Source organism: Thermobia domestica, chromosome 1, assembly GCF_964235325.1.
Source record: "Thermobia domestica chromosome 1, izTheDome1.hap1.1, whole genome shotgun sequence".
NCBI lineage: Eukaryota > Metazoa > Arthropoda > Insecta > Zygentoma > Lepismatidae > Thermobia > Thermobia domestica.
Window position 1 is genome coordinate 330553343 of NC_137454.1, and position 16212 is coordinate 330569554.

At 36.8% G+C, this 16212-nt stretch overlaps 1 protein-coding gene across 1 annotated transcript; it reads right to left on the reverse strand.

The window, feature by feature from the left end:
* Positions 1–106: 106 nt before the first annotated feature.
* LOC145681058 (uncharacterized) lies at positions 107–10289 on the reverse strand. Its single transcript, XM_081752410.1, has 4 exons — positions 10253–10289; positions 7765–9188; positions 5250–6573; positions 107–114 (listed from the first exon to the last, which is right to left on the reverse strand). The coding sequence occupies exons 1-4, from the start codon at positions 10287–10289 to the stop codon at positions 107–109; spliced, it is 2793 nt and encodes a 930-aa protein (XP_081608536.1).
* Positions 10290–16212: the final 5923 nt, after the last annotated feature.

The following is a 16212-nucleotide window of genomic DNA, read 5'->3' on the forward strand; positions in this document are numbered from 1 at the left end:
TTTCGAAGTGGATTAAAATGCAATAAAAATAATTTCTGAAATTTATATAATCAGAAACGTAAACCAAAGAATTTTCTTTACATTTCACAATACTTTAAAAAAATCATTACAAAACTGAACAAAAAATGGTTATCAAATTAATAGAAAGATCTATTAAAAAAAGCATTTGGCGTAACAGATCTTTTCGTGGGCCTGAGCCTCTCCAACGCCATCTGTTATCGACCGGCTGAACTACGTCCAATCAAGTGACGGACTCGTGGTCAGCGCCCTACGTTGCCCTTTTTTCTAACAGGCTCATCAGAAGCTTTCTAGATCCAATGGCCGTCATGTATTTTATTCACGTGACTCCCCAGTTTGCCTCACGACGCTGAGTGGACGCTGAAAATTGGGAAGCACTGGCCGGGAATCGAACCCATGACCACTGGAGCTTGAGTCCAGCGCTCTAACCACTCGAATATGTTGTCCGCTATAATTTAAAGATCTGGCGTTTGAAAAAACGTTAAATGTTTTGGTGGTGAACGGTCAGGTGGCAACCGCAGCACCAGAATGTTGATAGCGATGTGTTAAGACAAACTATGTACTAAGTAAAGATCAGTAGCGTGGCAGTGTATAGAAAGTGATAATGCAAAATAGGCGGCCTCTCTGATTTAGAAAGTGGGCAAGTTGGCACTTGGTTATGTAATGCGAGCGTGGCGATAGTGTTAAGTGTGTGTCAAAGGACAATGTCCCAGGTGATGACGTCATACCAATCTAACGACTAAACCATATTGGCGAACAGAAACAATAGCGGGAAGAAAACCCTTTGTGAGAGATCCCGAGGAGTATTAAGCGAATCATCACACAGAACCGTCATGTGACTGCAGTGCAAGTGACGCGTGATTTCAAGCAGCACCTCCCACAGTCTCTATCGATAATAACAATCTCTGTGAGTTACATCAAATGAAAATACTTAGTTGGGTTGCACGGGCAAAACCACTGATAAGGGATCATAACATCAATCATTTCGTGAACATGCAACATGGATAGCTGATGACTGAAAACCTGCGATATGGTCAGGTGAATCATCGTCCACCTTATTCCAAACCCTGGATCCCGCGGTGGCTCAGTGGTAGAGCGTTCACCTCTGGTGCTTGGGGTCCCGGGTTCGATCCCAGCCCCAGCCAAGTGAACTTTGTGGTTGACAAACACCGTGTGCGTGGGTTTTCTCGGGGTTCTCCCGTTTCCTCTCACTTTCTTCATTTCACCATTTCATTCATTACTCATCTCACCGTCTCCTTTAGCCTAACCGGCATAACCGTGGGACGTAAAACTCAAAGATTTCATTTCATTTTTTTCCAAACCCTGGATTTATGTGTAGCGCACACCCAAAGAATGGTATCATCCACAGTGTATCCGGCCAACCGTGAAACATGGCGGCGTGTCTGTGACGATGTTGACCACAGTATATTGCTTTTCAGTGGATCCTGTGCTTTTTTATACCGTTCGCTTGTCTACTCGTGATTATGTTGTCACTTTAGGATACTATTTGCATCCTATGTTCCAGATATTGTTTCCGGGTAACGACGCATATTCCAAGATGATAAATCGCCGATTGATACATCTGGAGCTGTTACGGCGTAGTTTGAAGAAAATGAGAATGAAGTTGAATACCTCCCTTGGTTGCAAGATCCTCGGACATGAAATAACATCTGTAGTCCGTTACGGAAACGAGAATCAAGTGCCAATTTCTGTCTTCATCGTCTTTCACGAGCAACACATTGAGCGCCGAATGATGTGGTATTCCACTTGTTACCATTCGCAACCTCTTATCACGCCATTCCACATCGTATCATAGCTGTACTTAGGGCGGTAATTGGTCATAGTTTGTATTAATATGGTAGATTACACTTTTTTTTTAAAGATATTTCTATAAATTTGATAACCATCTTTAGGGCTTATAGAAATATGCAACGATAATTGAATAATAATAATTAGATAATTAAATTATCTGTATAAATAATATTATTAATATATAATTAAAAGATATTCGGCAATAGATCATTAAAAATAGGTCTTAGAACACTTTCTTTCCAATGTATAAGATGCAGAAATGTCATAATTTGGGGATGTTCCTTTCTTCACAACTAGCGATATAATTACACTTCATTTAATACAATATGTCCGTGTTGACAGTTGTTTTCCTCTGTTTTTTCCTTCTTGCACGTGGTCATAACAATCAGGCAAGAACTGTTTCTATGGCAACAGCACATTCAACCAATTATAGTGGCTCATTTCTCTTGCTTTCCAATGGTAAGCATTCCATCCTTTCCACACGTTGCCAATTTGAATATAAACAAATGCACATTGTTTTAGTCGAATGTCAACTTGAGCAGTGGACCTGCTGGTTATTGAGAGAATTCTTTTTAGTTCTCTTTTGTGTCATTTAATTCTATAAAACTGAGATTTACTTCCAGTAAATAATTTCGTGTTTCAATATTCGACGCAAAAGTTGGTAACACTGAATTGAGCATCACGTGCGCGTAGCGTGCTGTCAGAAAGGACAAGCAGTATCAATTGCAGTATACGAGAGTTGAATAAAATATGAACTTTATTAAAATGTCTGTGATGTTGTAGAATCGAGTGTAATATTTCCTTAACGAATTTTAAGGGATAAAGGTGTGTATCGGAAGAGCTATCAGTGTTAGGAAATACTCAACCTAATCTTAAATATATTCCTTGATTCCTAGTGGCAAGTTTTATTTTTTGTTTTACGAACGTGGATATCTAGTTTGTTTGTAACTCCCTACACAGCTTGGGGCTAACCTAACGTCACCAGTGAAGCTGTCAGAAATTTGGTGGTAGAATAGCTTCTAAACATTTCAGAATGACTCCTAATGACGGAATGTTCAGACACTGTTTGTTTGCTGTAGGTTTATTTCTTCTACGTCTACGTAGTTTTTTAAAAAATATTCTACGTCATACAACGTCGAGTTGAAAATAACTGATCTTGATCATGAAGTTTACTTAAAGTATAAATCCTCTGTTAATTATTTTGATACTCGGTCTTTGCATTAGACATTATAAATATATTTGTAACTTTAAAGTTGATGGATAACACTTGTGTTAGATCGTAGTAATTAAATAGCCAACATGGGAAATTAGTGGAAAATAAATGTATTAAAAATATATATGTTTCTGCTTTTGTATTATTCTACTTTTCATTCTTATGAGAAAGTTTTGCTCATTCGTGAGAAATAGCAATTAAAAAGTAATTTAAGTAAACCCTAAATTTTATCTTTTAACAATCAGTGTTCCTCATAAAAACAAGAACAAACAACAGAAAATAATAAAAGAAAATCTCCTTTCTTCTTCAGTTCTTTCTCTGCATTCTGCTGTTCGTGGTTATATAACCAGTCAAGCACAAAAAATAGCACCCCTCAGAACAATTGTGAATGTTTCCTGATATGCATTGGATTGAATTTGTGAATTGTGAGGTCACTTAATGTATAAAGCTTAGGGTTTTCTTTCAATCTTCATATATGTACTACAGTAGCAACACATAAGCAACAGCTTACTATTAGAAGAACAACAATAGTGCTAATATAATGCTAATATAACAGTTTTCTCAAAGTGGTGCTATTTTGTGATTTACTATATATATATAGGGTGAGTCAAAAGTGTTTTGGGGGGTGCGGTGGCTCAGTGGTAGAGCGTTCACCTCCAGTGCTTTGGGTCCCTGGTTCGATCCCAGCTCGAGTCGTGTGAACCTTGTGGTCGACAAACACCGTGCTCGTGGATTTTCTCGGGGTTCTCCCGTGTCCTCCCACTTTCTTCATTCCACCATTTCACTCATTTCTCATTATCACCGTCTCCTTTAGCCTGAGCGGCATAACCGTGGGACGTTAAACTTAAGGATTTCATTTCATTTAATTTTTTTCAAAAGTCTTTGGGCACCATTACAATTTGAAGCCGGAAGGGAAGAAGTAAAAAGTGAGTATGACAACCAATATTGAATGAAGGGCCACAACTTTTAGGGTATATGTAGATTATGGTCGCCATCTTGGGTTCAAATTGATTTTTTTTAAGTGGGGAGGGTTCATGTGGCATATTAAATAACACTAGCTCAAGGTCATGAATGCAGTGCTGTAATTTTTTTTTATCATTATTGAATTTAAGGATTAGCAGAAACCGGAAGTTATAGTTTGGAGTTAGAAGTACTACAGCAGCTTGCCAGTGTGAACGATTTGACAAAAAAGAAAATCCATTTTGATTACAGTCACACGTGAATATGAGCAAGGAATGTGCACAAACCTTACATGAGTTAAAATCATATAGAATACAAATAGAAACATAAACAGAACAAGAAAACCATTCAAACTTCCTTTGAAAAATTAGTGAAAATCATAAAAAATAATGTACTTACGGAGGAAGAAGCATAAACAGAAATTTATTTATTTATAGAGAGACGAATACTACGGTTGATGATGTATGAAGTGGTGATATGTTTATGTACTTTATTTACAACTCATGCATATCACAACCACAGCTAATGAACTGTATGATTAAACCCATATTACTGATTCACCCAGATATCATGAAGGAACGAGAAATAAGACTTGACGAATAATTTAGCTATTACTTGCTTCAATTCTTATTTAAAGGTACATGTGTTAATATGATAAATATAACATGCTTTGTTCATATGTTAATATACTGATATAATTCTTAAATATTAGTACAATGAATTACTTATCTTAACATCTTTCTGCAGTAATCGTTGCTTGCTGCTAGCTAAACCACATGTTGCTTGCTAATCATCATACTTTGTCTTCGATCACACATAAACTGAGTAACACTCTAAAACACCGTTAAGAACATGTGAATCTTGTATATTAATGAACATGAGTGTTTCTCTAAAACCTATGAATAAATATGCTTTTCTGAAACTATTAATGAATATGCTTGCCTAGTTGCACTTCGCAGCACATTGTCGAATGCACAGACACAACTTGAATAGCACACTGAAGGCACTGTTGCCAGTTAATGCAAACACAACTCACTAAAACTCACCAGAAAAATCACTAAAAGAATCACAAAGAATTCACAAAAACCACTAAACTATATACAAAAAATGAAACTAATATGAATAAAAATAATGCACATATGCAAGCTTGTCCATCCTCCCCCTCCTTGATTGGACACAATCAATTAATATTCTAAGGGCAAAAAAATTAATTTAACAACACTGCGCCGAAAAATGCCACTTTTACACTTCACAGTTGCCACTCGCACTAAATTATCACTGCCCGGATGAACTTCTTCAATCACACCTAACTTCCACACTTGAGGAGGAACATTGTCTTCTTTTAACAATACGACAATGCCCGGTTGTAGATTAGGTTGAGCTGACTTCCATTTTCTTCTTTGTTGTAACTGGTTGAGGTAATCCCTTGACCAACGTTTCCAAATATGCTGCTTCATTTGTTGAATCCGTTGCCATCTGCCTAGTCTGTTGATAGGTGCGTCCAGTAGATCTGGTTCCGGAAGGCTGAGAAGTGTATCTCCCATCAAAAAATGTCCTGGACTGAGATACATTGGATCTGTAGGATCGTTGGAAATGGCTGTCAATGGTCTTGAATTTAGAATGGCTTCAATTTGAACAAGTAACGTGTTCAACTCTTCGAATGTCAGACTTGCTGTTCCTGCTGCACGCCGTAGGTGGTACTTTATGGATTTTATTGAACTTTCCCATGACCCCATGTGAGGAGATCTGGCAGGAATGAATTTCCATTCTAAACCTTCTTGAGCTGAGTGTTCCAGGATGCCCTTTCTGTTAGTCTTGGATTCAAAAAATTGTTGCAATTCTCGATTGGCGCCAACAAAGTTTGAACCATTGTCGCTACAGATGGATGAGCATTTTCCTCGCCTAGCAATAAATCTCATCAATGCTGCGATGAAGGCTTGAGAACTTAAGTCTGAAACTATTTCTATGTGAACTGCTCTAGTGGCTAAACAGATGAACAACGCTGCATAGACTTTCATTTGAATTTTGCTGCGAATCGTGGGCTTGACATAAAAGAATCCTGCATAGTCCACTCCCACGTGTACAAATGGCCTTGCTTCATTTACTCTCTCCTTGGGTAAGTGTCCCATTAACTGTGATGAACTTGTTGATCTCCACTTGAAACAAACCAAACAATTGTGTACTATTGCCTTGACCATCTTCTTAGCTCTTGGAATCCAATATCTGGTACGCAAAGATGCAATAAGAAGCTGTGGTCCTGCATGAAGCAACCTTTTATGTTCTTCTTTGACTATCAGGTGGGTGAAATGATGTCCTGCAGGTAAGATGAATTGATGCTTGTTGTCGTACTCCAAGTTTGAATGTTCCAATCTTCCTCCTACTCTTAGCATTTCTTCCGTGTCCAGAAATGGAAAAAGATCCTTGATTGTTCTCTTTGTTGAAACTTCCATTTGTTGCTGCAAGTTCAATATTTCTTCATGATAGGTAGTATGTTGTACTATCTTGATATATCTGTGTAACGCTAAACGAAGTTCCGAAGCGTCAAGACTATCGGTTCTTCTTTCTGATTTCTTGGAAAGACAATTATGTTTGAATCGCAAACAATATGCTACTACTCTCAACATTTTGTTTAACGATGAATATCTTTTCATAAAGCTTGTTTCATGAACTGCCACCAAACTTATCATGACTTTCTTCTCTTCTGGAATATTAGCTGGCTTATTTTGTTCTTGACATGGCCATTCTGCTGTGTGAAGAAACTCTGGACCATGCCACCATTCTCGAGACTGAATAAGAGTATTGGGATCCGCTCCTCGACTAACTATGTCTGCCGCATTTTCTTTACTAGGCACGTGGTGCCATTGATTGATTGATGTGATTCTCTGAATTTGAGCCACCCTGTTGGATACAAATGTCTTCCAACGATTGGGAGGTGATTTGATCCATGACAAAACTATCCTCGAGTCTGTCCACAGGTGTATACCACTGACCTCTATATTCAATATGGATAGCGTTTTGTCTATTAGCTTCGAAAGTAACAGTGTTCCACATAATTCCAATCTAGGCAAAGTTTGCTTCTTCAGTGGTGCAACCTTCGACTTTGAACAAAGTAAATTGACTTCAATGTTTCCTTGATCGTCTGTAGCCCTGATATACACTACTGCTCCAAAATGTTCTTCACTTGCATCGCAAAAACCATGTAATTGAATTTCCTTAACGTTCTCCGAAGACATTACGTTTCTTGTAATTTGTATCTTCGCCATCGCAGGTAACCAAGACATTAATTGATTCCACTCAACTTGTAGGACTGTGTCTAATGGATCATTCCAATCCATTCCTGTCTTCCACAACTTTTGTAAGAAATTCTTGTATTTGATGACAATTGGAGCGATTAGACCTAATGGATCGAAGATAGATGACACTATGCTGACGACTTGTCTTTTTGTCATTGCAACATTACTTTCTACTGCAGTTCCATTTTTACAAATTTTGTTCGAAATTATAAGTTTGTCTGTTAATGGAATCCATGCTATTCCTAAAGTCTTAACACCGTCTTGCTGACCAAGTATGATTGGCTGTTGTATTTCCCTGAAGTCTTCGGGAACTCCTTGAAGAACTTCTTCTTTGTTAGAACTCCATTTACAAAGCTTGAAACCTGCTCCTCTTAAAATATTAATAAGATCCTTCTGTAGTTCTAAGGCCTTTGATACGTTTGGTACTGATTTTAACACGTCATCAATGTAGAAATTGTGTTTTATTACTTCTGCCGCTTCTGGAAATTCCTTGGAATTTTCCTCCGCTATTTGCTTCAGACATCTTGTTGCCAAGAAGGATGCTGACGAAGTCACGTAGGTCACTGTTTGTAGTTCGTACGTCTGGATCGGTTCTTCTACTGAGTTTCTCCAAAGGATGCGTTGTAAACACTTGTCCTCATCATGAATTAATATTTGGCGGTACATTTTCTCTATGTCTGCTGTACATGCAACTGGATACAACCGAAACCTTAAAATAATGGAGTACAAGTCATCTTGAACAATTGGCCCAACTTGAAGAATGTCATTCAATGATTTCCCATTAGATGTTTTTGCACTTGCATCAAAAACCACTCTTAATTTAGTTGTTGTACTGTCCATCTTAAATACAGGATGATGTGGAAGATAACAACTGCTGCTGCTGTTCACGTCTTCTTCTGTAACTTTTCGCATGTGACCCAGACTTAAATACTCATCCATAAAGGCGGCATATTGTTTATGAAACTCAGTATTTTGTAGCAATCTTCTTTCAAGCTGCTTAAATCTTTGTAGTGCCATGTTGTAAGACTCTCCTAAAACTGCATTCTCTTCCTTCTTTGGTAATTTGACAATAAGTCTTCCGTCTCCATTTCTGGTTGTATTTTGTAAAAAATGCTTCTCACAATTTTCTTCTTCCGGCGTGTAAATCTTAGTCTGAAGATCTTCGAGTTCCCAGAATTTTCTCAATTGTGTATCCAAGTCTGTCTCCATCTGAGCAAAACATGAAATTACCGACTGGTTGGCTTCTTCGGGTATTGAAGGCATATTTCCGACGACAACGTATCCTAGCTTCGTTTCCTGCAAAACTGGATAATTTCCTTTTCTAGTCTTCTGGCCTGGCTCAAGGAGAATGTAGAATGACCCCGCACCTATAAGCGTGTCTACTGACGACGAGCAATTAAAATTTGGATCGGCTAAGCAAATATTCTTTGGCAAGTTCCAATTACTGTAATCGATATCCTTAGAAGGTATGCAACCTGTAATGTTTGGTAATACTAAACAATCGACCACTGCATTAAAATCACATGTTCTTGAATAAATATGAACTTCAACACTGTACTGAGCTTCGGAGGTTACGGAATTGATACCTCTAATGGGAACACGATTTTTCGTTTTCTTGAGACCTAATCTATGAACTAAAGCTTCGCTTACAAAATTCGATTGAGACATTGCATCTAATAACACTCTGCATTGTTGAAAACGACCTTTAATATCTGTTACGTTAACTAACGCTGTTGCTAATAAGACTTGCTGACCATAATTAATCTTAAATGAGCAATAAGAGTCCTGTGGTTGAACCTTAACCTGATTCTGTTCCTTAACTTTAGGTACGTTAGTATTATTGTTATTTGTTTTGCTTGAACTGTCTTGGTTAGTAGCCTCCTGAGTAGTATCTTCATGCAACAGTGTATTATGCTTAAAATTACATTTCTTACAAGTACTTGATTTGCATGCCTTTACTTGATGTTTATTACCTAAGCAATTAAAACATAATTTATTTTGCTTCACGAGCTCCTTTCTTTGATTAATGTTAGCACTCAGAAATTCTGGGCAGCGAAAAACAGCATGCGTTTCTTTGCTACGGCAAATATTACATGCATTTGGAAGCACAGTAACAAACGCATTCACTTGACTGTTATTCTTTCTTTTTGCTTTGGAATCTACACTTTTGTTGTCATAAGTACTTTCAGATTGAGTAGGACGAATGTTTTCTAACATTTGACAACGACCTTCTAAAAATGAAAATAATTCCGATAACGATTGAAAGGAGTCACTACTTTGCTCAGCTTCTCATTCCCTTTTGCTTGCCGAATCAAGTTTTTCTACTAAATGTTGTGTTAGTAGTACGTCATGCAAAGGTTTGTCCAAATTCAATGCTTCAAGGGCTTGAAAATTACTGCGTGCAGTATTTACAAATTGTCTAATGTCTTTAGCGTTTTCTTTCGTTACTGGCTTGATATTGAGCAACCCTCGTACATATGTCGAAGCTATCAACCGTTTGTTTTCGTAGCGTTCAACAAGAAGCTTTCATGCAATTTCGTAATTTATTTCTACCGTTGGCAGATTTGCTATTAATGTAAACGCTTCTCCCTTGAGCGATGTGCGCAAATATTGAAATTTACAAACTGTACTTAATGATTCGTTAGTGTGAATAAGGGAAATGAAAATGTCCTTAAAGGGCGACCACTCTTCGTATTTACCACAAAATATGGGCAAAGAAATTTTAGGCAATTGTACTGAACTACTAATACTAGAATTTGCAGCTTTGTTATTTGCTGTCCCTGAATCCGCTTTTTGTTCAAAACTATCAATAAATTCTTGTAACTTAACCTTTGAATCATAATACAGTTCCTCGAATGTAATTCTGTGCGTTTCTTGTTCACCCGTCTCATCCAAGAGCTCTATTTCTGACTGAATCTCATCAAACTTAATAAAAACCCCTTCAAGTGCAACTAACCTCGTTCTTGCTTCTTGTATGCTAGGTTTATTTTCATTCTGTAGTTTTTGAAGAAATGTCTGTATTCTTGTTGCCTGACCTTTGACCGAAGCACGTTTCTTAATTAATTGACCCAACTGCACTTCTGCCATTGTTTCAGTCCTTTTTTTTTAACTACACAAACCGCTGACAATATATTTTACTTTTCACTTCTGAGTGACCTACAAACGTGCAATCTTGAATTCAGCTGGGTTGAATGCACACACACCACTGTACTGATATGAACAGCTCTGTCCTGCCTATGACAGCAGCACGCACACAAACACACACGAGAACGAAGAATGCAGTCACGTTTCTCGTTCTGATATCCGGTGGATGGAGGACCAAAAAAAATGATGAAGCTTATGTATGAAGGGGTGATATGTTTATGTACTTTATTTACAACTCATGCATATCACAACCACAGCTAATGAACTGTATGATTAAACCCATATTACTGATTCACCCAGATATTATGAAGGAACGAGAAATAAGACTTGACGAATAATTTAGCTATTACTTGCTTCAATTCTTATTTAAAGGTACATGTGTTAATATGATAAATATAACATGCTTTGTTCATATGTTAATATACTGATATAATACTTAAATATTAGTACAATGAATTACTTATCTTAACATCTTTCTGCAGTAATCGTTGCTTGCTGCTAGCTAAACCACATGTTGCTTGCTAACCATCATACTTTGTCTTCGATCACACATAAACTGAGTAACACTCTAAAACACCGTTAAGAACATGTGAATCTTGTATATTAATGAACATGAGTGTTTCTCTAAAACCTATGAATAAATATGCTTTTCTGAAACTATTAATGAATATGCTTGCCTAGTTGCACTTCGCAGCACATTGTCGAATGCACAGACACAACTTGAATAGCACACTGAAGGCACTGTTGCCAGTTAATGCAAACACAACTCACTAAAACTCACCAGAAAAATCACTAAAAGAATCACAAAGAATTCACAAAAACCACTAAACTATATACAAATAAATGAAACTAATATGAATAAAAATAATGCACATATGCAAGCTTATCCAACGGGAAAGATACCAATTTACAGTGTTCACAAGAACAGATAAACATATAACAGCAGGATAAACAGACAATTGATAATTTTAATGACTGGTTAATCATCGATTCTTTGACTTAAAGAATTTATGCCTTTTTAAAATTCAGTAAAAGACGTTCTGAATATATCCATCTATCTTTCGATCAACTACAGGGAAATGTATAAAATATCTAATAATTTCTTTCATACACCCACAAATTGTGAGTAGACTTTATTTTTTCTTTTAATAACAACCAGGAATATCATTTAACAATATTCAATTATTTGGAAACTTGCTCACCTGTAAAACGAATTACAAAAACGGGTTAGGATACCATACAATCAACAAGTAATAAATTACATGTAACGAATGACCAGGAGCAACAAAAATTGTTACTTAAATGCATCTAAAATATATCTGAAATATAATATATACACATTATATTTCCTATTACGGAGTACCGTTTCGCTTCAATTGAGTATTAAGAAAAGAACAATAACTTTAAAAATAAGAACTTTCAGTTGATTTTACTATTTTTGTTCTCGATTCAAGTACAGCTAAAGAGTCTGAACAGCTAAAGACATTACCTATAGGTTCTGATTTATCACTTAGGGGAATAACTACGAGAAGAAAATCATTAATGGCAAAAGCGACGACGAGGGAAACGCCACGAATAAATTCTTTTTAAAGTGAGGAGGGAAGCCGCCAAATTGGTAAAGTGGAAATTGACACGACAGTGAACAGCCTTTCAGCTATTGCATTCCCCCACTTGGACCATTTGGATGCCAAATGACCTGACCTAACTCTGAAAATGAATCAATACTTTCAGTTGCAGGTGGACAATTTGCTTAAAAATGTTCTTAAAAACAGCAAATTATGAAACTATTAACTACATAGTTATAATTTTCATTGCAAACACAACAAAAATATGAATTGTTCAAGATGTATTGAACTTCAAACTTCACTCCTCCAAAATGTCAATTTTGGTGTTAGGCCATTTGGCATCAAAGGGGTCCACTTGATAATTCAATTACTTTTGGAAACTTTCCAACAAGATGTGATTTTTTTTTTACCTTTTCTAAACAAATAAAGAGCTTCGTGCAGCGTACATTGCAGCGTAATATTTTAAACAAACAGCGTTGTTCAAAATTTAAAAGGAAATCATTAACATAAGACAATTATGACCTTTAGAATAAAGAAGATAGATTATTAATAAAAGTGAATGATTATGAAAGAATATGCAGAATAAGAATGTAAGAAGAAATAAAAGAACTCCAACTAAAACCTACGGACACAATTTGTTCACTACAAAATTACATTATATGCAGTGTTCGAAGTGCAGTTGACAAAATTACATTATATGCAGTGCAGTTGACTCGACATACCGACTATCTAATTGTTGAAATACAATGAGGGAATATTGCCTAAAAAATTGAATTTCTATTTATATAATGACTGAAAACCACTGGAGAGCTTCTCTGTAGTTACGGGAGGGAGGGGCATGGAAAGACTTTGATTTCTGGTAACACATTTCTGAAAAAATTAGAAAATACCCCTTATTAGAGTTCAGGATTTAGATTTCTGGGCTTTCGGTAACTGTGGACACGTATGAGGGTTGACGTCCCTTCGGCGATCCCACTATCCGAAGAAAGGGAAGGAAGGAATCTGCCTGCTGGGACATCCCGGCATTTGCCTGGTAAGAATGAAGAAAACACAGGAAAACCTCATTCAAGATGGCTGGCCTAAAAAAGCTTTTTACACTTTTTCAACCGAGTGCCCCCGCCGGAAATCGAATCCGGGACCACTCGCACCGAAGGCGAGAGCGTTAGTGTATTATAGAGAATTATACACGAAAATGCTCAAAACCCGAGTTTTTATAGCTATTTCCTGCGGGAAAAGTCCTAGAAACCCCACTTGAACCGCTCCCTACAGCAGACAATCCCTGAATCGGCCTATGCTCAAAACGCGACATTTATATGCATTAAGGCAAGAAGACACACATACACGTATAAGAAAGAAAGAATTCAATATGGGACATCAAAATATAAACTAGATGGACGTCTTTGAAGGTACAGTCCGCGGCATAAAATTTGTTACAAAAATTCTAAGTCCAAATGAATAACAAACTCTTGCCCAGTTTTCTTATGCATTCCCGCAATACATGTATCAATCGATTAGTTGCTTCTAGTATTTATTCCAACTCCTCCCCGTCCTCCACCTCTCCTTGTCTAAAGCAGTGTGGGTGACGTAGTACACTCTTTCCATTCAGCTGAAAAAGAAACAGGAATCAAGTTTACAACGTTATAGCTATAAAACAGTCTTTTCCATTCGTTTGTTCTGAAATATTTATAAGAGCCTAAATTAAAGGAAAGTAACACAATCTTCCCAGAGCTTCATAAATATCTTTAGTTTCATTCTTTTCTTTCTTTAAAGAGTACAAGCTAGTAAGATGTTCCCTAAGAAATCTATGGAAATTGCCAAGAGCTCTAAAATATCTACGGACGATGATTCATTGAATTTCTTTTCAGTAAGTGCAAGCAAATGTTTCAGGGCCGTCATTTGGGCAGGACAGGAGGGTGTAATTTCCCCTCTCTTGAGCTTGATAAATACGTATTTTCTGATCAAATGTATAGTAATACACTAATAAAAAGTGAAAATCTTTACTAATGAAAAATGAAAAAAATCAAACCTATAGAGCTACGATAGCACATTGCTAAAAAGCTTACATTTGGTTTCAAGAGTCGAAGGTTTGATCTCAAGCCATATGACTTCCTGGGTGACATTGAGAGAAAGAGAGAGAGAGAGAGAGAGAGGGGGGGAGGGAGAGAGAGAGAGAGAGAGAGAGAGAGAGAGAGAGAGAGAGAGGGATACAAGTATGGAGACAGAGAGGGATGATTGGTATACACATATTTAGAAGTGGGGAAAAAATGGTCGGACAGCATTCGTATTATTACGAAAATTCTGATTTTGTGAAAGATAAGAAGGGAAGTTTTCGAACTGCGAGGATTACATTAGGCAGTTGTCGAATTAATGTGGAGAACTCTTTTTAGAGCATCAGATGATTACGAAAGGAGAGAGAGATTTTCAGAACTGAGGAAATAAGATTTTTAAAAATCTGATTTCGGCGACGGGTTTCGAACCATGACTTTATCCATTCAGCTACGGAGAATTCTATTACTCGTTCACATACGTTTCCCTTAACTGCGTTGAAAGCTACCTTAAGGGGATATTCCGAAAGTTGACTCGGTGGATGCGCCGTTCAGATAGGACGTACACCTCTTGTAACTTAGTTACAATGTGCAAAATGAACTTCCTCTTCTTCAGGACACTTTTTAAAGCTTTAAAATTTGTTACTATTGTTTTAATTAAGTTACATGTGATAGAACTATCTGATAAAGCAGTGCCAAGCCCTGTGCGTCATTGTCTGTTAGGTGAATGGTTAATGTAAGTTACTCCTACGTGGATGGTCCTTGCTTCCAATCAAGACCATTCTTATTGATTATTTTATTTGAGCTACGTTCATACTGTATATTCCACAAGTTCAATTTTGAAGTAATGTAGTCACAGCTAGTTTAATTCGAAATAATTTTCCAATATTATATTTGTTACTAAATTTACATGGCACTCCTCATTGTTTGTAGCCCTGCATAAATGCAAAATTGTTTTAAAAGTATATTTTACTTTCAAGTTTTAATGTTTTTTTAATTGTCCTTCAAATTTGTTTATAATTATTTTCTATTTCTTAATTATAACATATTTTCTGTTTATATTGTATTCTATGTTACACGTTTATTATTTATATTTTATGTCTTACCTTTGAAGAGGAGCTTTTGACAATTCAGAGCAGCAGGGACATACACAGGATACAGGCCTTTGCAATCAAGAGCTTTTGCCCCCACGAAATCACCACTTTTCTTTTTGTAAATTATATCTAATTTTAGAGATGATGATAGCAGGGGCGGATTCAGGGGAGTGCGTTCGGGCGATCACATCCCCCAGAATAGGGTACTTTTTATACTTTTTATTTTAAAAATAAAACATATCCTAAGTATTTTTCATCTTTGTATTATAAACTTAAATTAAAACCTAAAGTAGATAGGCCTTACTTTCTTAAGAAAGATAATTCTGCAGAGGAGCTACTTCTCCTTTTCTAAATTTGTTTTTTTTTTCTTTTCTTTTCTTTCTTTCTTTCTGTTTTTTAATCCACTCTTACCTTGATTTGACTTCGAACGACCACCCCTCCCAAACAATCATCCTGGATTCGCCCCTGGATGATAGACGTTTTAGTAAAATATGCCCTCAATCGCTGAAATAAATTCCTGTCAAGCTTTCGATCGCTGAAATAAATTTCTGTCTACGGCCCTGCAAAACAGTGACGATTTTAGGGAGTGATCAGTTAGTATTGCCTCCCTGGAGCAACGACACTTCCCCAGAAGTCATATCTCCGATAATTATGAATGTGATTTGTGCATTATCACTTTTCACTCTCAGTGCCCTTAAACGCACCAAAAAGGAACTGTTCTGAAGTACTTACTGGTTCTCCCTATGACCCAATTCCATTATGGCCAACCTTGGACATATACACATCTGAAATATCACCTTTTATGTCAGTGATCCGGAAAACTATCCATTCGATACAAATAAAGGATATTTTCGATTCTTTAATCCTGTCACCCTCCCATTGTCAACTCGAAGCCAACCAAGGCTTATTTTGGACTTACGCAGCATCCACAGTGTCACTTTTCATCTTTGCATATTAATTCGGCACTAATTTCGTTCGTATTTGACTACTTTTACATGTCACCTTCACCTCTTGGTAGGGATTTTTTCAGTATCTCGCCCCCACAACTATGGAGAAATTTCAACCAAC